General features: G+C 61.1%; 2 protein-coding genes across 2 annotated transcripts in view; one reads left to right on the forward strand and one right to left on the reverse strand.

The window, feature by feature from the left end:
* Positions 1 to 2,174: 2,174 nt before the first annotated feature.
* LOC120607018 (fibrillin-1-like) lies at positions 2,175 to 6,315 on the forward strand. The gene is made up of 3 exons (XM_039868634.1): positions 2,175 to 2,791; positions 4,967 to 5,314; positions 6,131 to 6,315. The coding sequence occupies exons 1-3, from the start codon at positions 2,584 to 2,586 to the stop codon at positions 6,313 to 6,315; spliced, it is 741 nt and encodes a 246-aa protein (XP_039724568.1). The 5' UTR covers positions 2,175 to 2,583.
* Positions 6,316 to 19,082: 12,767 nt separating this feature from the next.
* PXDN (peroxidasin) overlaps positions 19,083 to 24,873 on the reverse strand; it is a 53,946-nt gene continuing 48,155 nt past the window's right edge. Inside the window, exons 24-27 of the mRNA XM_039868633.1 lie at positions 23,614 to 23,731; positions 23,326 to 23,458; positions 21,771 to 21,884; positions 19,083 to 21,207 (exon numbers count right to left, since the gene is read on the reverse strand). Coding sequence (XP_039724567.1) covers positions 21,079 to 21,207; positions 21,771 to 21,884; positions 23,326 to 23,458; positions 23,614 to 23,731 — 494 coding nt within the window. The 3' untranslated portion in view covers positions 19,083 to 21,078. The remainder of the gene's footprint in view (positions 21,208 to 21,770; positions 21,885 to 23,325; positions 23,459 to 23,613; positions 23,732 to 24,873) is intronic.

The raw sequence follows: 24,873 nt of genomic DNA on the forward strand, positions 1-24,873 counted from the left end.
GGGCTGATTTCCCCTGCGTGGTAGAGAGTCAGTCATCGGCCAGCTAATAAAGGCTCATAATTAATCTCGATTGTCTCCGTGGGTCTTAGAATCGTTCGTGCCATAACACTTTCTGGTGGTGGTTCTTCCCTGGCCTCCTAGAATTTCACCCATGCATATTCTGAACAATATTCAGCTAAAGACTCTAGAGGCTCCTTCTGCAGCTATCTGGAGTGCTTGCCCTATGTCCTCATCTCTGATACTCTACTCCACAAATTCTAGCTGCTTCAGTGTTTCTGAACGCTGATCTTTGCCTACCGAAATGTGTGATTGCTGGGCTTAGTTTGGGTTCCCTCCTACCTCTGCAGTGACACTTGAAAACTGCTTGGAGCCAGTAATCAGGGCAATTGTAGGACTAATGCTATTTGTTTCTCTTTTCATAGTTATCACGATCCCATACTGCCTGCTGTCCAATGTGCTTGAAAACAATTGCTGGATGTATTTTTGTTTGTTTTTCTAGCCAAGTTGTTTACAATGGGGGGACAATTCTCATGGCAGTTAATACTTCATGGATGAAAGTGGAAATCTCCGTTTCTTATTTTCAACTTTAAAAATCCTAGGGAAAAACTTTGGCCCAGATTATGTCCAGTGATCACTCATGAACCAAACAAGGTAGTATAGACATATAAGAAAATGACACTTTTTAAGATTGGTGTGTGGGAAGAATCATTCCCCAAAACAAGATGGAGAGGACTTCTCAGAAGAAAGAGGAAAGGTTGCAGGGCAAAACAGATAATAAGTATCCACTATAACAGTAGTTCATGTGAAAAAGAACTTAAAGTGAACAAACTGATAGGGCTATAAGAATCCCATTGTCTAGAAGATTGTATCTATTCCCTGGTTTCATGTTTTCCAGGGTCAAGGACAAACTGGAGGGGGTCTAGGATTGAGAGATGTAATATATATAAGTTACATTGAAAGAGATAAAATGAAATTAAAAAGCAAATTTCTTCTCTCTCTGTTCTTTCTCCTCCTCTGTCTGTTGAAGTTGCTCTGTGGAACATATTTTTCTCAACCCTGAGTGACAATTGGGGTTGGTCCCACTAGTTTTCTGGTCCTCTTCAGACAACAGAAAGACCTCCAAACATTTTAATACAATGAATAGTTTCATTTTGTTAATTAAAATGTTCAGTTCTGTGCAATGGTCAAACCTGAGAATTCCATTTACAAGAGCCGGGGACATGCTCCAGGAGAGAAACAGCATGTAGAGAGCTTCACCTCTATTTTTCCACTAAGAAGACCCCTTTGAACCACAATATTTCACTCTTCAAGATTGTTAATAGCATTTTCTGACCTCTCAGGGAGGGGGAGTAGAGGGCAGGGAAGATCTCAGGAAGGTCCTATTTGCTTAGTACTGTCCTGATCTGCCTGGTAGGTATTACAAGCTTTTCCCTGTGGGGTATTGTTCTAACCATGTTACTCTGGGTGTGGTATGATGAGGCTAGACACAGATCAAGAGACACAAACCAGAAAGTTTTACAATTTTGTTATACTAACAGTTCTCTGGATAGAACGCCGCATGCCATACAGGGCCACACAGAGTAAACCCTGGGGTGGGTTACAAGGCAGAGGGTGAGAGAGTGACTTCAGGAAGGAGAGGATAAGGCAAGACAAGCAGGTTTAGGATTGCCTAGTCTGAATAATTTCAGTGGGCTCTAGGGCATAGGGGCTGTCCCTGGTAGTCTGATATCTGGCTCTGGGGTGATTAGGGCAGGTGTATAGTAGATTGGATTTGAGAGCCTGATAGGAAAGGTGATTAGAGGAGTGGACTTAATTGGCTGCCTAAGAAGGAGACCTGACTGGCCTCTAGCCAGGGATTCAAAACTGGGTCAACATGACATTTTAAAAAAAGGTATTACATGTATTTTATGGGTTATTTGGAGACCCTTTATCAGAGAGGATGTCTCATCTATAGTTTTCTTATTGTGGGCAAGGTCTTTCTTCTGCCTGCATATCTCCCCTCGTCCCCTCCCACTACTGTCACACACACACACACACACACACACACACTCTCTCTCTCTCTAACTCACTCACTCACTCTCTACTGGTACATTTCACGCCCCCTTCTTCCTTACCTTTGTTTTGTATAACTGTCTTGAGCAGAGGTTCCTTTAAGGAGGAGGGGACTCAGGAAGAGGACGTGAGTCCGGGTTTCTCCATGAGTGCCACCTGTACGGATCACCCTTAAAGCCAAGACACCGGGTGCCACGCGGTATCTGGGAGGCAGTCCTCGTCCAGGCCCTCGGATGGAAGGCGGCGGGCAGGGTGGGAGCCGGCGATCAGCCTGAAGGTGTCCAGGGTCACCGGCCACAGACGGGCCTCCAAGCAGGGTGACGAGCCACGCAAGGCACTGCTGGGCCTTCGGAGCGGGGCGCTGGGTAGAGGGTGGAGCTGAGCAGGGAGAACTCGGCTGTGCCGTGTGCAGTGGACGGTCCACACCGGCAGCGGAGCCGCTTTGTCCGCGCATCGGACAGGGACGCATGGGACCTGGAGTCCTGGTGAGGTCCGGGGTGGGGACAGTCCTGGGAGGGGGCAAAAGACAGCATGTGTCCGACTGGCTTCACCTCCCAACCATGCACAGGTGACACGTGTGGCCTCCCAGAGAGAGTGGACAATGGGGACTTCGTGCTCTGCAACGCGTCGGGAAGGCGCATGCTGGTGTTCGCCTGCCAGCACGGGTTCGCACTTCAAGGCCACGAGCAAGCCGCTTGCACCCCCCAGGGGTGGGCCCCCCGGCCCCCCGTCTGCAAAGGTCAGTCACTTAACCACGTCCAAACTGTCTCTTTCAGATGTGAGTTCAGGAGGAATGCCACCCACCAAAGGCATCTCTGGGGACGGCCACCCCGGGGACGGTTTTGGCATGGAAATCAAACATGGCTTCCTTAGCCGACCACGTCCCCAAGCTGACATCTTTGCGGGTGATGAAGCGTCAGTCACGTCAACCGGGCTGCACAGGTGACAGGCAGCAAAGGGAGAGAAGTCACACGTAGTATAAAGGCTCCAGAGCCAGTTTCTCACAGGAAACCAGATGCCCCTGTGGGAAGCATCGGTGCCCACCCGGGTCAGCTCATCTTCAGGCCTGTGTCCTCGCGTCCTCAGTGCCCCCGGCCCCTCCCTCCGGCTCCTCCCTTTCGCCTGTGTGGAATGGGCATTGGGCAGCCAGGTGTGGACGATGCCACGCAGAGCCGCAGGTGAGGGGCTAGGGGCTAGGGGCTGAGTCGCTCCCGCCGAGAGGGAGGAAAGGGACACTGGGCAGCACGGGTCCCCTGACCCTTGGGGTCCACCTGTGAGAGCCGCCTGGCCACGCAGAAGGCCCACAGCTCATACCATTCTCTACTTGGGTTTCTGATAAGAAGAAAGTGACCACAGCTGGAATGAAACAGCAGGTTGTGTCCCCAGATGTGTGTTGAAGTCCCAGCCCCCAACACACGAGAATGGGACCGTAGAGGGACAAGGCCCTCACAGGAGCGATCATGTTACGTGAAGTCTTCGGGTGGGGCCCTGATTCCCTGTCCTTATGAGAAGAGGTGGCACAGAGGGAGGACAGAGGACAGAGAGGGGCAGCCACAGCCTGGGGGACACCAAGCTGCCACCAAGCCGGGGGAGACGAGGCCAGAAAGGGCTCTGCCAGGCCCTGTGTGTGCCTTGGCGAAACCTGCTTCAAGGCCCCAGCCTGTGGCGCTTGTCAGGGCAGCCACAGGAAAGGGTGTGAGCTCAGGGCACCAGGTTGGGGATGAGTGGGGTGCCTGGTGGCCGCACACAGCGGGACTGCCGCCCACCCACATCCCAGGGGAAACTACAGGTTCCAGAGACACGACGGGGATTTTCATGCTGCGGCGACAAGGCCAGGCCCAGTGGACACCTCCCCACCCGTGTGGGGCCCCAGGCACCTCTCGTCCCCGCCAGCCCCCCTCGTTCTGCAGCGTGGGGCACAGACGGGTTGTGAGAGTCGCCCACAGAGGATGCCCTTCTCCACTGGACGTGGGGAAGGGCTCGCAGGAGCTTCCCCTCTGCTCCGAGCTTGGCGTCTGCTCGGCTCCCGTCACCTGAAGGGCCCTACCCACTTGCCAGAGCCATTTCTGTTGTCACTGCTGTCATCTCTGGATCCCGGGCTAGAGGGCAGCGCCCGGCCTGGCCACACAGTGAAGGCTGGCACATGTCCCTGCACCCGGGCGCTCGGAGGCCACCTGAGAACATGTGTGTGTGACATTTAAGCGTGTGTCGCATTCACGTGCGTGCTTAGGAACATGACATAGATCCCCCGATGTCCCGCTGGCTTCTGGAGCCGGCCGGAAGGAGAGGCCAGCAGACGCTGTGTAGGGACAGGGCCTCCAGGCCGCTGCGGGGGTCAGGCTTGCGCAGGAGGCCGGGGCCAGCAGGATGCTCGTGTGCGCTCTGCAGGCGGGCACCACGCTCGACGCCCAGCTGGACGGCGGTGGTTCCCAGGCGGGTGCAGGCCAAGGCCCAGCCGTGCCGAGTGTGAGCCAAAACCCGTCTGCCGGGATGGGCTGACACCCTCCCGTCCCACATGCGGCAGGACCCCCTCAGTGAAGGGAACGACGGATCCCCGGGGGGCTCTCGGCCATGCCTGCTTGAGGCCCTGCCGCAGGTCCCAGGCTGGCACAGCTCATGCCTGAGTGTGACTTTGAGCTGAGCCGAAGGTGCCTTAGGGGTCAGTGTCAGGGCCAGAGGGTCACGTGCCCAGGGTGCTGCCGGGGAAGTGGTGTGGTCGGAAGTGACCTGGGAGGATGGGCCTCAGCAGAGGGGGACGGCAGGCGCCCCCCGACCGCGGGGGTGACAGTCCCCTTCCTCCTGGGCGGGGAAGGCCGGGACACGTTGGCCCAGGGGGCGGGGCTGCTCTGCCCAAGGGAGACTCGGCCGGGTGGTGTGCGGCGCGGCAGTCCTGACCCGTGCACTGTCTGCACAGATGTCGACGAGTGCAAGGACGTGACGGACCCCCCCTGCCACGCGTCGGCCCGGTGCCGGAACACCAGGGGCAGCTTCCGCTGCGAGTGCGCAGACCCGTACGTGCTGGGCGAGGACGGCAGGACCTGCGTCGGTGAGACCGTGCTCCGAGGGCACAGCCCACGCACACTCAGGGACGGCCGCGCGTCCTCTCGGGGGTGTCCCCTCCGCGCGATCTCTGGTGTCGGGCGGGGCAGGAACTGCCAGTCGTCCTTGAGCCTGGTGGTGCAGGAGGACACAGGCTTCCAGACCCTGGCACCGTCACCCCCGCCGCTCATCTCTGAGCTGAGTGCACAGAACAGAGAGGCTGGTGACTGGCTCAGGGACACACAGCCCCCCAGGCACAGATGTAGGGTTCATAACGTGGCTTCTAGCTCCTGTAAAGGAGAGAAGAATTATGCCAGACACTTGTCACAACGCAGAACAGGTGTTCACCGCCCCCGCACAGCAGGGCAAGGAGCCCTCTGCATGGAACAGAGCTGAACCTCAGCAGACAGCTGGGGCCTCACGGGCAGAGCAAGGGCGGCTGTGAAGGGACCGGACCTGGCGGTGTGGGGCGGGGGACTCGCAAGAAGTGGCTGAGCGGAGAGGGCTTGGAGGGGCCTGAGCACACTTTGGCCAGGTGGGGGTCTCCCTCACCCAGGCCCCTCATAAAACCGCTGCGCTGTCCCCAAGCACTGGCCGTGGGCTCCACGTGTCCATCAGGTGTCTGCCCTGTTCCGCGCTGGGCCGGTCGGCAGCGATGAGTGGGACCGTGCGCACTGGAGGGGGCCGGCCAAGCGGGGCGCCAGACCTACCACTTGGCCTTGTGCCAGCCACCCCGAGTGAGCGCCCCCTAGCACTCAGGGACCGGCGCCTGCACAGGCGGCTGCGATGACCTGTGGCCAAAGGGGCAGTGTGCCCAAAGTCCGCTGGCCCCGGATGGCCGCACCTCATGTGGACGGTGCAGACCTAGGACTTGAGGAGCTGGAGCAGTCACTGGCTTCGTCCTCATGTTTGCAGGCGTCCAGTGTGGGAGAGCCACCCCGAGGTCCCCAACCCGCCCTCTCGGGGCGGCCTCTGCCCTCTGCCTCGCGCCCGTCTGGCCGAGGCTCCTTGTGCTCTGGTTCCCACCGGCCCTGCTCAGGTCTCCTGGGATGGACGCTCACGGCTTCGCTGGGAGCCCACTGCCGTCTTGTTCCCAAGGCCGCCCCCCGGGCTCCAAGCACCACGGACGTGACAGTGCTTCCTGACCGCTGGCACCTCCACCTGGCCTGTGCCCGACATAGGCACCAGCGCGTGAAAATTCATCGGCGCCCGGCTCCCGCCTGACCGCCCATCACGGCCGCTGCGCACCCAGTATCTGCCCCACCAGGGGCATTCCGGGGTCCCCAGGATCTCAGCACTGGGGATGCTCTTCCGGGGGGAAGAGTGGGCCACGATGTCACCTGGAGAAGGACAAGGCTCCCATCTGTTTGGCAAAGCTGCCTCCTCACCTCACACTCCAGAGTGGGGGCGGCCTGTCTGTACAAATGCTGCTTCCAGAAAGATTCGTGCTCCTCAGGGCGTCGTGTTGTCACGGGTGGGCCTGGCCCAGGACCGGGGTGGGCTCGGGGTCGGGCCGTGCACGCCGGCCTCTGCCCTGGGCTGGCGGGCTCCCTAACTGGCCTGTTCTTACCCCAGACTCCGGGAGGCTCCCAAAGGCGTCCTTGGTGTCCATCGCGTTGGGCGCTCTGCTCGTCGGCAGCCTGGCAGGTCTCACCTGGACGGTGATTTGCAGGTGGTAAGTCGCCCTCGTCCGTGGCTGGGGCCCACTTCCTGGCCGGTGGGCTGGGCTGGAGGACGCGCTGGTCTTCCCAGGGCGGACTCAGATGCTGTGCAGTGCTTCGAGCGACGAGAGTAGGGTGCCCGCTCACACCACAGGGGTCGAGTCTGCCGTGGCGTCGGCAATAGCGGGTCCGTGGCAGCAAGAAGCGGTCGCAGTGAGACTTCCTTGTCTCAGTGGGGGGCGGCTAAGCCCGTGGCCCTGGGCCGCGCTTGTGCCGTGATGGGGCCATCACCGCTTCCACGGCCATGTGGGCAGTGTTATCACGTCACCAGCTGTGGCGACGGTCATGTGCGCACTGCAGAGTCACTTGCTGAGACCGTGAGCTTTAGGGGGCCGTTCTAAGCAAAAGATCCAGGTGACTAGCTGGCCGCCGGCGTGCTTCACGGCTGCATTCACGATGGCTAAAACCGCGTGTGAGGTGGGCGCTTGTGTTAACTGGGTGTCGCCCGCAGGTCACATGGCTCTGAATCCTCACTGCCCGTCACAGAGAGCGATGGGAGGACCGCACCCCCTCGGGACACAGGCAGGCCTGGGAGGTGAGCGGTCACGTGGTGCACTCCCACACAGGCTCCTGGCGTCACACGTTCCCGTGAAGACCGGGGTCACCGCAGACGCTCGGGTGCTGCTGTGACCACACGCGGTCCTTCGCTGCGCCTGTGCAGGGCACGGTCCCCTCCCCATTTGCAGCCTCCTGCTGTGTGCTTTCTGCTCAGACGAGCCGTTTTAAAAGGAGAGCGACACGTCAGAATTTAACCCTCCTTTGAGAAAGTGGAGACGAACCCAAGCCAGGCCTGGGCAAAGCGGGGGCCGCCCTCCTGGGAACCCCGCCAGCTGAGGGCGCCGCCCACGGCACCCCTTGCGCTGGCCCAAGGTGGCGGGAGAGGAGCAGGGACAAAGCGGTGGCTTTTAAACTGCGCTGTTTTCAAAACGGAGACGATGGTGATCAGCGCGGGAAAGGTCAACCTAAACCCACTTTCTACCACCTTTACCTTACGTGCGCGACCCCAGGTGACGTGGCGTTAGAAAGTCGCTTCTCTGCTCCCGGGGCTTGTCCCAGACGGAAGGGCCTGGCCAACCTAGCGATGCTCAGGGCTAAGACGGGCCTGTCGTGGGGGCGTCCGTCACAGCACCAGCCTCCCAAACAGATCGCGGGTGCCCCGCGGGAGCGAGGCCCCCATCCCCTCCACGCACAAACCATGCCCATCCCCACACCGGGGACAGAGGCCCCGTCGGCCCACACTGTGACCCAGGGCGTGGGCGTGGTCCCTTGTTTGTCGTGGCTCAAGTCACTTCTCTCCTGTAGGGCCCGTGGCGGCTCCATGGGGAAGCCCCATGTCACCAAGCGCGGCCCCCCAGCTGACCCAGGGACAGACGGTCCGGCCCAGAGCCAGGAGCTCCCTTCCCAAAACGGGAGGCGGGAAGACGTGCGGTCTCTGCCGGCCCTTCCTCACTGAGGCGGCCGTCAGCGCTCCCACGCTGCCCAGTGCACACGGCTGCAGCCGAGGTCGAGCTTCCCAGGACCATGGCCGGGCAAAGTGGCAGGACACTTGCACGTCATCCAATGCCTGATCAGGACAAACCGACCTGGACAATGAAAACAGCTATGTGTTTCAAAAGCGTGACATACTTCAGAACTGTTTTATGTTTCAAAATTCCCAGAGACCATTTTCCAAATAAAGGCAAGTCTAGCACCACGGTCCAGCTGGGGTGGCAGGCGGACGAGTAAACTGGACACCTCGTGATGGTCCCGCTGCCCGTTCATCCCCCGGGCGTCGCCACGAAGGGCGTTGGCCGTCGTTGGCGTTGATGAACCTTCCCTCTGCCAGGCAGACGGGGGCGCTGTTTCCACCACACGCACCTGTCGCGTCTCCTCCGACGCTAGTGTCGTCTCTGACCCTCTGATCCCTCCTCCCCCCAAAGTCTGCTGCCCACCCATTCATTCTCTCCACTGACTGTCAACGAACAGCACCAGCATCAAGGTTTCCCGCAGCACCTGGTCACACGAGGAGGCCCAGAGCCCACGTGCCTGACCCTCCCTTCCCCTGGGTGCAGCTGGCCAGTGCCTGGAAGGCTGAGGTTCCCAGGGACAAATGCAGGGCGCGCGGTTGGTCTCGTCATCAGGGATCTGCTGACAGCCTCAGACTCAGCACCTAGCCACCCGTGCTTGGTGACAGCCTGGTTATCCTTGGAGGGACCCTGGACTCCAGGGAAGTCCTGGGGAGCTTCCGTCACTCTGACCCAAAAGCAGCCATTCCCATCGCCCGTTTTGCCCGTGAAGTGACAGAATTGCCGAGGCTGAGTGACCTGCGGCAGTGACGTGGCTGCAGGCAATGTAGCTGGCGGCCCTGAACCCCACGGCACATCAGCCCTCCTGCCTGAAGGAGGGCCAGGCAGAGACGCAGCCGCCCGGGACCCTACTGGCCGCAGGGATGGTCACAGTGAGTGGGGCGCCGTCCTGCTGGGTGGCGCTCGGCAACTGGCCGCAGCAGGGGTGGCAGGAGGGAAGCTGCAGTGCTTGCTGGGACCGTCGATGTGACGGGGTGTCATTCAGGAAGTGGTTCCACCTTTGGTGACCAAAAGTCACTGTGCCGTTTCTCGTAGGCCCCGGGTCATCCTAGTCTGTGTCCCCAAGCTGCTAAGGTTGACATAAAACTGCCGCTGACCTAACAGTTAAGCCTCCACTGGAGACATCTCAGCAGAGCTGGCCCCCACCGCCCCCCGCACCCCGGAGACGTAGCGGGTTTCTGGAGGGGAGCCAAGCCTTTCCCACGGCCAGGGGACACAGCGGAATAGGAGACCTCTCTGCTCGTTGCCGCCTGCTCGGAGGCTGAAGGGGTGGGGGGTGCTGCGTCTGAATAACCCCTGCCGGGAAACGGGTTGGAGCGACAGCACCCCGAGCCTCCTGCTGCGTCACCTCCACGGACAGTCAGTCATCCCGCACGCTCTGCTCGTGAGGCCCTGGCTTTGCTCTTACACGTCTGCCAGGCCCTGTGTGTGTGACTGTGCCTCACGAGCCGCGTGAATGAGCAGCAACGAGCCAGGACCGGGGCCCGGCCCCTGAGGCCCAGAGCAGCCATCCTGGCGACACTCTCTGCCCTCCCTGCGTGTGTCTGCCCTCGCGTGTGCCGGAGGTCTGACCGAAGGGTGTGGGCACGGGCATGGGCGTCCGGGGACCTGTCCCTTCCGCCTCTGCCGCCCTCGGTTCTCTTCACGGCTGGGGCTTCATGTTCCTGCATTTACGGGGAGCGACCGTGCACTGGCCTGTCGACAGGCTGATGGCATCGGGTGACAGCATGTACTACAGCAGTTGCCCCAAGGCCGCTTTGTGCGGCTCCATTTCATAGAGGGGTGGCTGTGTCCCCAGCGTTACCCAGCAAATTAAAGTTCAAGGAGAGATGGAAGCGCAGTTCGGCCAACTATGGGAACGCTTGCCGCTAGGGCGGGCCCAGCTGCCCGTCACCCCGAAGCTGCTGTGCCCAGCTGGTGGCTGGATGGCATCTTCCCCTGCTTTAAACCTCTGCTCATGACAAACACTGGGCGAGCGGGTGAGGGCCGTGCCACCCGGCCAGAAGGAACCGCATCTCGCGTGAGTGTCCCTGTGAGCCACCGCGGGGCTGGAGCAGGCCGCAGCAGGACAGTGGCCTTCCCTGAGGGTCACAGGCCACACGCCGGTTCCCTTGGCAAACAGCACCACCTGCTGGTGGACGTGTGCAACACTCACGACTGAGCGTCCTGGTGGGACCTCACGCAGGGCGTCGCACTCAGCGTGCTGCCTCCCACCCTGCTGGGGTCCACGCCTGGCGGCCCCTGGGCCCTGAGCCCCATACGCTGCGAATCTCACACCCACCAGCGGCGGCCACGGGGCCCAGCGTGTCCGCAGAGCAGCAGGGTCTTCGTGTGCTTCAGCTTCGGCACGATTGTTGATTCGACATCTATTTTTTTAGATGCCTCGTAGAGCCGTCAGATGCTGCTTTAACAGTATGTTCTGTAAATAGTTTTGAATTTGTTTTTAATTTAGGGAAAGAACATTCTGTATCTGTGGACGCAGTGACAAAATGGTGGAAATAAAAATAAAGGCCTTATCAAAAAAATCATTTAATTTTTCCACAGAACAGCAACCTGACAGTTTTCGTTTCTGTTAAATTTCACTTTGTTATAGCTTTTAGCAGAGAAAAGAGACGCTCACTCAAAAGAATGGCAAGTTTGCATGATCCGTGTTTTCCGCAAGTGGCTGTTTCCACTTTAATTCATTGGCTTGGACTGACGCAGGTCGGGAAGAGCGTTTGCCCTCGAGTCCTCCTGCCTGGGTAGTTCCCAGGCAGATGGCAGGTGAGACAGTGACAGCCACGCCGTCCTCACATCATGACATCGCGGTCGGGCTCCTAGCTTATCAGCGGAAAATGCACAATGTTGTCAGACTTCGGTGAAACTTTCACAAAGGCAGTTTTTAAATTGGAAATGTGATTTAAATTTCAGCCTACACTAGAGGCAGTGGCGTTGTCCCCACACGGCACAGAGCTGGACAAGAGGCAAGTGTCAGCACCCTCAGTGTCACCACAGGACATGTGTGCCTTTGGGCTAAAACCTCAGGAGACACTGGGACTCTCAGAGGTGGTCAGGCCCAGCGGGGGACGTTTGTGATCTGAGCCCACATCCTAACTGACCCAGCTGTTGTCACGGGGTCTCCGGTGAGTCGGGACACAGTGCGTGCCCATCGTTTGTTTATTTTACTGGCAGGAAGGAAGTTTTCTCACAGCTGGTGACTCACTCGGGGGTTTGGAGAACCAGGCCCGGAAGATGGCCTCCTCCCCAGTAGGTCAGCGGGCAGCGACAGCTTACGCGGTGCCCGATGACGCTGCCCGCACTCCGTCTAATCTGCGCCATGGCCACCCAGGACGTAGGGGACGGCTCAGGCGCCGGCTTCGTCACACTCGCACACGTTGCTTTGCACGTGGGGTACGCTGGTCAGACCGTAAAACTTAAAAGTGGGGAGAAAGCGAGGTGGACTTTCATGCACCAGCGAGGGGAAGCGTAGGGCGCCATCCGTCCTGTTTGTCGGGAGGAGGAAGGTGTGTCTCGCCAGCTGGCGACCAGGTGCAGGGCACAGGGCACCTGGAGACACAGGGCGTGTGGCCAGCGAGAGCGATAAGGACACGAGCCAGTGAAACGGGCACAGCGGGCAGCGTAGAGTGAACGTCGGAACAGTTTTACCTATGAAGTTGGAGCAAACGTGCAAAATGAAACTGAAAAGCAGCAAAAGATAAAACGGATGAGCGGAAATACTGCCTCACAGACTGTGAAGGTTGAGGGAGTTTTGCTTAATGTAGATTTTTCTCCAAAAAATAGAGAAGAGCCCTGTCCTGTTAGAGGCCTGTTTCTCGAAGTCCCGTCACGATGCCGTCGTCGTCACGATGCCGTCTGGCTCCCCGGTCGTGACATGTGGGGTTTCTGCTTTTTTTTTTTCTTCACTTGTGAAAAGTACTTTGTTTAATTTCATTTCAACTTTTTATTTTTTTAACTTTTCAATTACCGTCGACGTTCAGTATTATTTTATGTTAGTTTCAGGTGTGCGGCCTCAGGGTTAGGCATCTACGTGATCTACAGGGACCCTGCAGAGACAAGCGCCCCCGGCACCACACGGCACCACACGTGGGGTCCCGGCCGCGGCCCTGTGACGCGGGAACTGCCGGCTTGCTCTCAGCCCTCTGCGTGTCACCGGGCCCCGCCCTCCCGTCTGGCAGCCACCAGTTCTCTGATCTGTGAGTCTTTCTGTTCATTCATTTATTCCGTTCCTTAGATCCCTCTTTTTAAGTGAGGTCACACGGTATTTGTCTTTCTCTGGCGTGGGGGCTGGGTCTGCAGAGTTGGCAGCCGGGTGGCGGCTGACCAGGCTCAGCATCGTCGGTGCCCTTGGGGTGCCCTGGGCACCTGGCACAGCGGTGGGGGACATGGTGCCCTCACCTGGGTTACATCTTTTCCTCATCGCATTGGCCTGGCCGGGCACAGGACAAACCACCTTCACGCCGCCCCGGCGGGCATCCGAGTCCGGGTCCTCCTGCAGAGCTCCGTGGGCTGTGACAGGCCCAGAGGCATGGCCGCGTCTTTGTGGTTGACGGGCGGGGCAGCTCGGCCTCTTACCTGTGTGTCCTTGTCCCTGAACAGTGGCTGTCCCCACGCCTGGACATGAAGGTTCTGGAGAACGGGGTGGAGTGTGGGGTCTGGTGACAGCCCCCGTGTGACACAGGAAAGTGGCACGTCATGACACAGGCTGTCGTGTGCGGGAGCCGGAACTCGTTTTTGCTGCCGTAGATATGACTGCGTCTTGTTCCCAGGGCCCTCAGGGGCATTGTGGGTGGCTCACGTGCGGCGCTGTGTGATACGGAATGGCAGGAGCTGAGTTCCACACCGTGAGAATCCACATGTGTGCTGGGGCGTCTCGGATCATGACCCTCAAGCAGGTTGGGACTGTCCCCGCGTGAGTCACCAGCTTGTTCCCGATGGCATGGCGGAGGCGGAGGGTGGCACACTAGGAGTCTAGCGTGGTTTTCAGTTGGAAACTACCCTCTAGGCGCCCAGGGACCCAGGGGACTACTACCGTCTGGCAGCCCCTTGCACGGGCCTCGGGACAAACCCCCAGGCCCAGCACATGCCACAGGAACCACAGTGCTGCAGTGAGCCGCCCATGGGCGAGGAGCTGGTGCGCAGCACGTAAGCTGTGGGGACAACAGGAAGGCTGAAGGATACAGTTTAGGTGACACACACTTTAACATGTCTCAAAGTGGACAGCGGGCAGAGGGCAGGACGCTCTTACAGGACGAGGAATGGGGAAGACAAAGTAAGCACGGGGCCGCGTGGTCACCCTTGCTGGCATTTGAGGACAGGGCCCCGGCTGTTCTCGGTCTCTGGTAGAACAGGGCACCTGTAGGGTGCATGATCTGAGTTCTGGTTTGCTGACGTGCTGCCTGGCCAGGCGGCTCCATGTTGGGCCTAGACGTCACCTCATCAGGGAGAACGTGGCGCTTCATCCCAGATGGACCCGCAGCCTCTGGAGTGTCCCCAGAAGGGAGAGGGGCCCGAGTGATGACTGAACGGAGCCCGCTGCGCTGGGCGCCGGTGGGCGGACGCGGAGCGCGCCTGTTCCCGGGCAGAGGCACCGAGGGAACAGCCACTGGCCTGTTCTCGGCCACTCGCTGCGGAGCAGGCGGCACCTGCAGCCCACGTGGGACTCTCAGAGCTCGACTCAAAGTGACTGCGGGGCCTCGAGGCTCCGGGCGCCCAGGGCCTCGGGCAGTGGACAGGGCGCAGGCCCGTGTGAAGCCTCTGGAGAAGGAGGCCTCGGCAGGCGTCCCTCCCGCGAGAGCGCTGTCGGCATGGGCCGGGCGCCGTTCCCACCCCAAGCTGGAAAAACCGTCGTCATTTGAAAATGCTTTGGACGACGCAGCTGCCGGGAGCAAACCCCCGTCCTGTCTGGGTTTCGCGAGGGGAGGATTCGTGCGCCTGGGGCTTCCGCCAGGTCTGCCGCCTCCGCCACGGGAGAGGCACCCTTCTTGCCCAGACTGAGGGTGCGGAGTGGGGTGGGGCCGCGCCTCAGCCTGTGCCCGAGGCCAGCGGCTCACCCCGAGGCCTCCCTGGAGCAGCGGAGAAGGCCCAGCCACATCCAAAGGGCAGCCAGGCCCTGCATTTTGGAGAACACCTCGGGACCGGAACCCCTGGGGACGCCCCCGTCATCCGCCCCAGGCACGAGGTCAGGCGCGGCCCGTGGAACCCCACAGGCTGAGGCGTGTCTGCAAGGAGCACACAGTTCCTGAGCCATCAAGAGACGTGACCTCGCCACGCCCAGCCTGTGGGAGACCCTCGGCCAGTGGGCCGCCGCCTGTCCCCACGGGCTGCCCGGGCCTTCCTCCTCTGCCTCCTCGTCCTCTGCAGCCCCCATTTGCCGAAGCAGAGCTCGCAGCGCTGGGGGGCTGGGGGCGGGGCGCGTACGGAGCAGCAGAAGTGTGAGGGGCCCGGGCGCCCTCCCAGCCAGGTGGGACGAGGCGGCTCTCCTTCCGCTTCCAGCTCAGCCGGAACAGCAGGGTCCTGGTCACACTCTGCTCAGTGCCACGTCTTCCCTGACTCGGTGCTTTGGGGCGGCGGTCTGTGTCCATGGCCCTGTGCACAGGGCCGAGGGGGGCCTGCTGGCCCCGTGCGGGGAGGTGGCACCCCACGGGGGAGGCACAGCGAGAGAGCCGCATCAGGCCCGGGCGCTGCTGCCCGCGAGTTCAAGGTTAAAGCCCAGAAGGCTGCGTCAGACGCGGTGTCGTTGAGACACGTAAAGCGAGGGCACGTCAGTGTTGGTGAGCACGTGACCGCGGGCTTGCCGCAGCCCGGCCGCTCACCGGGGTCAGTGTCGGTGCCACCTTCATGGAGCATGAGTCAGGGGACACAGGATCAACCGTGCTGCTGTCCGCCCCGCCGCCAGGCTGCCGTGTGAGGGGCGGGCCCGGGGCTCCCTCCCAGCGCAGGGAAGGAGGCGGCTCCCTGCGGCCTGTCGCTGCCTGTGTCCCTCAGTCCCTGTCTATTTCTCAGTCTGTGTCTGTCTCTCTTTTCTGCGTTGACCATTAAACAGACCACAGCCCTTTCCCAGGCCCAGCAGTCACCCTTGAGACCACCGCCCTGCGTTCCCATAAGACATGAGACCACCACGTGACGAACAGCTGGCCTGCAGTTTCCTGGCCCAGGAGAGACTGCAGCTTCTTGAGCCCCAGCCACGTGAGACGGCCAGCAGCTGTGGGGGACATGCGGCCAGTGACCTCAGCTCCCCTCCTCGGCCAGTGTCTGCGTGACCGAGGACTCAGAAGCCAGTTACAGCAATGGGACCTTTTTCAGAGAGCATGTGTGTGTCTGACAGCCTGTCACCTGGAGCCACCCTCTAGATTCCGAAGTCTTACATGTGTTCCTTTATGAAAATATGGGTGGCCCAGGGACAGAGCTGACAGAAAACATTTGGATGAATGTCAGTCAGTGACCCAGGAGGAACAAATACTTCAGGGATGAGCTCCCTGTCACTGGACGCATCCAAGCAGAGAAGAAATGTCCTCCTGGGGGTGACGCCTGTCCCCCTCATTCATACCCCAGTGCCCCTATGCTAGGTCCACGGGAAGGCTCTGCCTGGCCTGGGCGAGCAGACCCCGGGACACTGTGTGTGCAGAGACAGTGTGACAGCGGGGTACCGGGGGACTGTGCTCGGCCACCTTCGGGGCAGAGAGAGGTTGTCACCTCGGCTGTGGCAGGGCAAGTCCCCACCCGTTCTGTGTGACCTGGGGCTGAGCCTGGCACTTGAACCTGGTCTGCAACTCTCCAGGTGGGTTCAAGGCCTTTCTTAGGAAGTTAGGAAGGAGCCACCTGCCACCCAGCAGCTGCAGAGACGGGGTAGAAGGCCACCCTGTCTGGCCCCAGGCCTGAGCAGTCTCCGCGCCTGTAGTCGGATGGTGGCCCTGGTGTCCCAGGAGGTGACAGAGCCCACCTGCCCTTATCCCCATCCTTGTTAGCAACGTGCTTCTGCCTCCTGGCCTGGAAGGACAGGAGCCACACTGAGTGGCACAAATAAGCGGCTTCTCCGGTGAGTTCCGGGAGGGGTGGGCCGGGCCCCCAGCCTGACAGGCAGACGCAGTGTCTCCCCACAGCCTTCGGAGGCACCCGCTTCCCCAGCCTCACCGTGGTTCTCCATTTCAGCTGGTTGTGCGACAGCTGTGACTCGGAGCCCCGGCCCCTCTGGCTGCCCTGTGCCCTGGACAGCCAACGCTGCTGAGGGCCTGGCCAGCCAGCCCGAAACCAGCGCAGGGCTCCAGGTGCAAACAGTGGCTCTCGTGAGAGGGACCTTGCGTCCAGACAGCAGGCCCCTGCTGCTCTCGAGGGCCAGTACGTCCTCAAGTGACCCTGCCTCCCCCCAGGGCCGAGGTCACTAACCCGGAGCCTGATGCCATTGCCCGCAGCAGCAAGGCTTGTGTCCCTGTGCCCCTGGATCTTTCCCACGAGAACATTTTCCACTCCCACTCAGCAGACAGGGTCAAGGACACCTTGCTTTCTCCCCAAGGCCGCGGCAGCCGCAGCTGGGATCCGGGCCCACGTCCTCCCCTGCAAGCACACAGGAGGCTGTGGAGAGCGCCCTCCCCCACCCCATTTCCTCAGTGCCTGGGGAGACGGGAGCCTGGCTGCACCTGCCCAGGTGGCCCCAGGAGCTCCAGGTCAGAGCCACCCGCAGTGACCGGGCACCAGGCAGGGCACGGCCTCCCCGTCCCAAGGGTGCTTGTGGGCCGGGTGCAGGAAGCCTGCTCCCCAACAGCCAGGCGCACTTGGGGCCAGGCCTGCATGTATGTAGGGGCCAGCGCGCTGAAGCCGGACATAAGGGGCTCTGACCTCGGACGTCCTGAGGCCACTGGGCCCCCAGGTCCAAGGGAGGGCCGGGGGTGTGGCCCTGAGGAGCCCTCCAGCCCATCCTGCCCAGGCCCGCGGTGTCCTCTGCGGGAAGTGGCTGCACCTCCGGGGTCCAGCTGAAGCATCCAGTTGGGTGAGAGAGCTGGGATGGGGGGTGTCACCTCCGCAGCCCATCCTCCCGTGAGCCAGTCACACTGTCACCCTTTAGGGGCACTCAGGCCAAAGACTGGGGTCTGTGCCTCAGACGGCCCCTGGCCCCCACTGACGAGCCCTGCAGTGCGCAGCTGATGGGAGAAGCTGGCCCCTAGGGGAGCGCCCGGCGCCCCACATCCCCACCATTTACCTGTCGCGGGGACCAATATGGCAAGCCCGTCCCGTCCCTGGTGTGGGCCCGACTGCCTGCGCAGAGTCCCGCGGCCGCCTTAAACGCAGGGGTTGACCCCGAAGCTGCTCTTCAGATGGACAAAGGTTCGTGGAGAATCGGCTGCGTCCCAAACGCTGTTCTAAGTGCTAGAGACCTCAGCACGGACAGCGAGGCCGCTCTTCCTAAGGCATGAAACTCAGACAAATGCAAACAAAAACCATCTGTGGCAATTTTTTAACAGGATCTTTTGCAATTTCGTAGGTAGCCATCACCCATTTGAAAAGTGACTCCACAGCTCAGCCCGTCCTGCAGACAGGAGGACATGTGCCACGGTGCTGGGTGAGGGGTGGACGTGGAGCCCTTGGTGAGATTCATGTGGAATGTCATCAAAGGGGACAAACTCAACCAGCGGCACCGACTTACCCTAGGCCCTTGATCCTTCCTGCCGCTCGCAACAGACGATGGCCGGGGCCCTGGCAGCCACTCTGTGAGCATGAGGACACACGTCCCCCGAGGACAGGAGCAGATGTTTGACTTGGAAGAGGCAGATGCCCATCTCTCCAAACGACCCTGGTCTGGGCTTCCGTCGTGACCGCCGGCTCGTAGCGGGCATTCGGCCCTGAGCCCTTCACCACAGCACTAGTGAACGGTGAGCCAGGGGTTCATGTCTGTTGGCCTAAGTGCTGGGAGCCATTAGCCAGGAGACAAGACATGGTGGCAGGAAGGAGGCACTGTGGCTGTGACGGCAGGCAGGTCTACGGAGGACGTGGCGGCCTGGCCGAGACGCCTGGAATGGCCAGCGTGTGGTTGCGGGCTGCCGGTGGCTGGAGGAAGCGGTGACGCGGAAGACGTGGGGGTAGGCGCAGGGAGCAAGACCCTCAGGCGGCAACATGGAAAAGGCTCCATGGTGGCCGGGGGCCACCAGAGGGGCTTATGGGCCATGCGGTTCCGGCCGTTGTCCCCAGTAGGACTGAGCGTGGCCCGTGCCTTTGCCGCAGGCACCAGCCCAGAGCACCCGGGAGTGTGTGAGTGAGCCACGTGAGTCAGACGGCAGCCTGATGGGGTGTGGCCGCCGTGTCACACGGTCACTTGTTGGCTGCTATGGGCACCGCACGCCAACCCACGACACGGAAGCCCGCCTGCGCATACACCCACGTGGGCTGGGAGGGGCGGCAGGGTGCGGGGAGCATGGAGGCGCACTCCGGGGCCGGCCTCTCCGGTCCCCAGGCAGAGGACCCGCTGGCTCTGCCGCTGCAGTGCTGGGTCCGAGCTGGCACGTGGCTTGGGGGTACGGACTGGGCGTGCAGGTGCGCTCACCTCCTACCGAGGGGCAGCGGCCTCGGGCCGGCCCGTCTGGCTGGACAGTCTTCCCAGTTTGGCACGGGCGCCGCTGCCCGCGGGGGACGGAAACCAGGCCGAGGCCAAGCAGGGGGCGTCGCTTGGCTGCCTGTGGCGGGCGGCGGGTGAGGGGAAAGAACAACGCCACCCCCGTCGGAGGTCGCAGCCCCTTTATTCGACTGGAAAGGCATCGTTATACAGTGCAAACGTTTCTTTGGTGACGTACTGGTTACAGAGACCGTAAAAAGGCACCTGGCTGCTGGCAACGGTAAGAACAGTAAATAAACACGTACGCTCTGCTCCTGCCACAGCAATCCCGACGGTGGCTGCTGCGGTCCACCCAGCCCGCCCGCCGCCCCACACCGCACGTGAGACTGAGCCACTGCTTCTGCTGCCACCTCAGCGGCTGTCACAGGGTCCTACCGGGATCCACAGCCTCCTTCAGTGTAGAGTGTGACCCTCTGACCCTTGCCCAAGGCACATGGCTCAACTCACATGCTCGTCACGTCTGCCACACAGCCACGGTAAGACTCCCGGCACCTACAACACCCACACGCCCGCGGAGCCGGGACTCTGCTGCGTCACAGCCGAGCCACTCCCCAAACCACCAAGTTTTAGACAAAGCGCTCCATTTTCTAGTTTACAAAAATTGGTTCTGAGGTCTGATTACTAAATTTGACTTGATATTTCAAGTCCCATGCTCCATGAAACATCGGCTTTGTCTGTCACTCGGGGACACGGCTGAGAGGTCCAGCCGACCAAGCTTAAACCCACTGCAAATGGCTTGATGTGGGTTAAATGGCAGGATGCTGATGCCATCCCCAGGGACGGGGCAGCCCGTGCGGAGCTCGGGGGCCTCCTGCACGGGACAAACGGGCGGTGACTACCCACTGCCCGCTGGACACTGCAAGAGGACTTGCCTCCCTCTCACCATGGTAACGGTCTTAGCACAGTGCCACCAAGGGTAGACTGCCCCACCGTGTACCCAAAGCGCCCACGTCCCCAGGGGCCTTCCCATAGGAAGGGCAGGCGGTCCCTCGCCTGTGCCCAGCACACAGTGGGTACTCAGGTAAAGATCTGTGGAACCAAACTCACGTGACGGGCGCGCTTCTCAACGTAAGTCACTTCGTATTCGGAACAAAATAGCGTTTTGGTTAAAGAATGGCGTGAGGTACGATGGTTGGTTTTCACTGAATTCTGAGAGGACTTCCGCACAGTGCGAGCGATTTCTCTGCCCTACCTGACACTGAGACACGGGCCAACTTTCGTAAAAGGTCACGTGTTCTGAACACACAAATGAGGTTCAGGGATGGACTCTGGTTTCCTGAACGCACCCCCGCCCCCAAAGTTCCAAAGTCCCCAGCGTTAGAATTCCTCCAGGCAGAAGGAGAACTGGCAGCCTCCTGAGTCTTCCGTGCACCCGGCCTGGGCCAGCCCCGCGGCACGAACGTGGTACCCGGTGGCACCACGTGCCCGTGACGGCAGGGACGTCCCACGTCTGGCCCATGACTGGCAGGACGCACGCAGGTCAGCGTGAAGACAAACCTGATTCCGAATGTGCCTTGGTCACCGCACGGTCACGTGTGGGGAGCAGAGAGGACGTGGTGTACACGAGTGCAGGCAGCGGGGACGTCTGTCCTGTGAAGGCTGGAGCATGTGGGCTGGTGGGACACCAGAGGGACATTGTCAGGTGTCACACTGGGGCGCCAGGAGCCAGTGCCACCTGGACACCCGCACGGAGACTGTCCCGTCTGTCAAACTCTGGTGTCCTTCGGCGGCTCCTCTTCCTGGTGGCTCCGGTGTGCAGCCCCGGATGCAGGCGACTGCCTGGGCCAATGTCCAGGTGGGAACGAGTAGCGGTTTGACGGGAATCAGCCGAGGAGCCTGAACGATTTAACTGTGCGGTTTAATAGCACCGATTTCTCATCAAAAACTTAAATAAAACCTGAGGATCTAACATGAAGTCGGACTCATGTCTGCTCCCACCCGCGTGGCCTCCGCCAGCGAGAGCTCCGGCCGAAGCCCCTGCACCATCTCTGAGATGGCCCCGGCGATGTGGCCAGATGCCGTGAGTCCTTGACATGCTGCAGCCTGCACCGCCTGGCCGGCCAGTGGCCTGCAGGGGACGCGCGGAGGGCTCTGGGCAGTGTCACGGGGTCGGCGGCTGCTTTCCCGGGCTGTCGTCTGGGCAGACGGGGCAGCAGGCTCCGCTGATTCTCACAGGCGCTGGGCACGCGGCCGGCGAGCAGGCCTCCACGAAGCAGGTGATCTGCCCGTCCTGGAGAAGAGATGGCGCCAGGACATTCAGCCCCTGGGCCCCTGGCCAGTTACCGCCCCACCGCCCACTCCCCCTGGACTGCGCCTGGTCCAGTCTGCTCGGGCAGCCTCTATGACAAGGGGGTGACTGACAACTACAGCTGCATGGCCTCCGGAGCCCCGCCCACTGTCCCCCTGCACCAAGGGGTCCCTGGGACACAGGCTCCTCTCACTTCTCCATCCTGGGCCTGGGATGGCATCTGCTGACTCTGACAGGAGACCAGACTACAGAGCAGCCACATGGACACGTCCCCTGCTCTGTCCTTCCCATACCAGGGGCACCCACCCTGTCCCAGGCTGCAGGGAAGGCACCCGGGCTGGCCCTCTGTCCTCCTGTGCCCAACGCTTCCCACCCAGCCACCTTCCCTGGGGACCCGGGGCTCCTTGCCGGGGTGACCTCCGTGGCTGCCCGGGGCCAGGCGCACAGGCCGACTCTGAACCACAGAGGAGGACAGGGCCACAGGGTGCAGGGCCTTGTTGCCCGCCGACGCCCAGCGGGGGGCTCAGGGTGCAGGCCCTACTCACGTGGCATTCGCAGCGGGTGCACGCGTCCCGCTTCCACCTGGCGCCGTCGGCGTGCGCGTCCCCGCCCGCGTCTGCGCACCCGGCCGTGCTGAGCCGTGACTCCAGCTTCTTTATCTACAAAGCCAAACGTGCACGGTCACTCGTGGTGGCCAGTCCACCATCCCGCCTGCTCCCCCGCAGGACAAGGCCTGGCGGGGGGTGGGGACGCAGGGCTGGAGACAAACATTTGTGAAGAACTTTGACGGAGCCTCAAATGTGGCACTGTCCGCCTCACCCTGACACCTCACCCTGCTGCAAAACGAAGCGAGCGGCCTGGACGCCCACAGAGCCGCTCTCGCAGGACTGCGGGCGGGACAGCTGTCCCGGCCACCAGTCCCCAACGGCAGGTCTCCCCTGCAGCAGGGCCAGTCCTTCGTGCGCCTCGCCGGCAGAGGCAGGGATGCTGGGTGTCTGCGCCTGGAGCACCTGCCAGCCCTGCCCACGTCCTTTCAGCCTCCGAGGGAGAACCGGTCATGCCGCCTCAATACCAGCACCACTTGGGAGGCGTCCCAGGCGCCGGCCCTCCGCCAACGGCAGAGAGTGGAGCAGACGCAGGCACCACACACGCAACCTACTTCTAACGCGTCCTGACAAAGTGTCTGCAGCTGGGGGCAATCTGCCGCACTGACGAAGGACGGGGGTGGCATCAGCACATCTGGCACACGGGCCAACCACGTCATTTAAGTCAGAGCGGTGTCCCCTCACCCCACGTCACGCCATAGCCAAGAAGGTCCCAAACCCTGGGACTGTCCACCCTCCGCCTGCGACATCGCACTGCCCGGGGTCAAAACTGCCCGGTCCCTCAGATCTGTCACGACTCCACCTGTAGTCCCGCCACCTAAGATTCACCTCCAGGGAGGCAGTCACTCTGGGGGTCCCTGGAGCTGAAGTGACAGCCACCAGTGTGCTAGAGGTGCTGATGCCAGAGCTACCAGACCTGACGCTCTGGAAACCCGATGCCTCCGCCGAGGTGAGCAGCCCCTGCCCTGAAATCTGGATGCATATGCCCGAGGAGCATGGGTGCCTCACACAGTCTCATCGTGACACCACGGGCACCAGTGGGCACAGGGTCACAGACTGCCCGCCCTCAGGGCCTGCAGCACCCACCCTCCCGGGCTGGGCACCAGTTCGTCCATGCCCGTCGGAGCCTGGGCTCATCTCTGGCTCCAGGCGATGACTCTTCCCCTGCTGTCTGGAATCAGCTAGACATGGCAGGAATTAGCTCACTGGGTGGGGGGCAGGGGACGCTCATGTCCCCAACCCTGCAGACCCCCAGAGAAGACCTGGGACCCAGCATCCTCTAACTCAGGGTGCCTTGGTCATCAGAAGGGCCCGATCACCAGGAATCCCAGGGGCTCTGCATGGCCCAGCCCAAGATAAGCCAGCAGGGAAGGGGATGTCCCCTGGGCCACAGGGCAGGAGCAATGGGCAGAAGATGCTCAAGGTCATGAAGACAGAATCTGTCATCAGAAATACAACATGTGCTGGAGGATGACAGGGCTTCGGGCGCCGGTACCTGTGTCCTGAGGTCCGTGATGGTCTTCTGCATCTCCAGAACGAAGTCCCTGAAGTCACTTGTCCCTGGTACCTGTGGCTGCTCATCGGGGGCGGACGTGGCGTTCCCGGGGTGCTTGCTGTGTTTCCCAACACTGCACAAAAGACAGAGGGAAAAGAACGCGATCTCAGCATGTCACCACCAGAGCCAACACACACGTACCCAGCAAGGCCTGCCGAGCACCTGTGCCCGTCCAGGGCCGAGACCACCCCGCAGTGCCAACAGCCCGGCCCCCAGGACCAGCCCTACCTCGGGGTCTTCCCAGGCCCTGTTCTCACGGGCTTGTCCTCCGGGTAGCTGGAATCAAGGGACCGCCTGCCTCGAAAATGATACGAGAATGCGCTGAACTGTCCCCTGGTCCTGCAGTCTAGGAAAGAAATTCAAGGGACATGTTAGTGGCCAACCACTAGTTTTAGGTGACATTTGACACACCTTGGCAAACGGTGGACTTTCTGGCACGCCTATGACAAATGGCAGTGATTCACAGCCAGCAGTGGCCAAGGAACCACCTGCACAGACCTTGTCCCTCCCTCCACAGGCAAGCCAGGCATGGACAGCACCCACAGGTTCCCAGGTGCCAGGCCTTCGCCTCTCTAATGACAGCTGGCCCCTCTGGCACACCCTCCTCCAGTCACACACTGTGCCCCTGTCCTCCCACCCTGCACCAGTCCCCAAGGCCACGCCTGGGGCGTCATCCTCCCCTTGGCCAGAGGCACTCACGCTCTGGAGTGCCATACAACACGTAACCCCCCAGAACAGAGCCCGAGACAGGCCTGGCCAAGGCCACACAGGCCCTTCCCAAATCTGACATCTCCTGGTGCCAGGGGGTAGTAACTGCACGAGAAAAGCACAGGACACACAGACTGAGGCCGCCGGGGCGCACCTCCCCACGCTCTTCGGTGACTCGCCCACCATGCCCCCGTGACAAAGCTCACAGGAGATTCTTCTCCGTGTCCTGTGCCTCGTCTCAGGAGCTGGCTGGTCACGTCCCAGGGCAGAGGGCCCATGCCCAGTTCCACCCACGGAAGCGCATTTCGGTGGGAACACACGGGCCAGTTCTGGGCAAGCAGAAGCCCACAGCCCCAAGTCGCACCGCTGGCTGTAAACCCGCCCCACGCCTGCTTCCATGGGGGACAGCTCGGGGTCCTGGGGGCCAAAGACCTCACAGTCCAGTTGGGCGTCTCGGGGCTGTTGTCCCAGGCAAAGTGTGTCTCCCTAACACGAACAGTGTTTATGTCTTCACGTCTCTCACCCCGCCCCTTTGGAGCAGACGCCACATTCACACCACGTTCTCCTAGTCAGTGTCGTCTATGATGGGACAAGCTGACGTCACGCACCTTTTGAAGACGGACCAGGTGACAACCCTGCTCATTTCAGGGTGGTTTCTCTTGCATGCGTAACATTTATACACACACACGCACACACACAGAGAGAGCAGAGACAGAAGCAGACACAAAACCAGATCATGCTCAGTCACATGCACACAGATGACGTTGAAAACACCCAAAA

The sequence above is a fragment of the Pteropus medius genome, unplaced genomic scaffold, assembly GCF_902729225.1.
Source record: "Pteropus medius unplaced genomic scaffold, Ma_sr-lr_union100, whole genome shotgun sequence".
Taxonomy (NCBI): Eukaryota; Metazoa; Chordata; class Mammalia; order Chiroptera; family Pteropodidae; genus Pteropus; species Pteropus medius.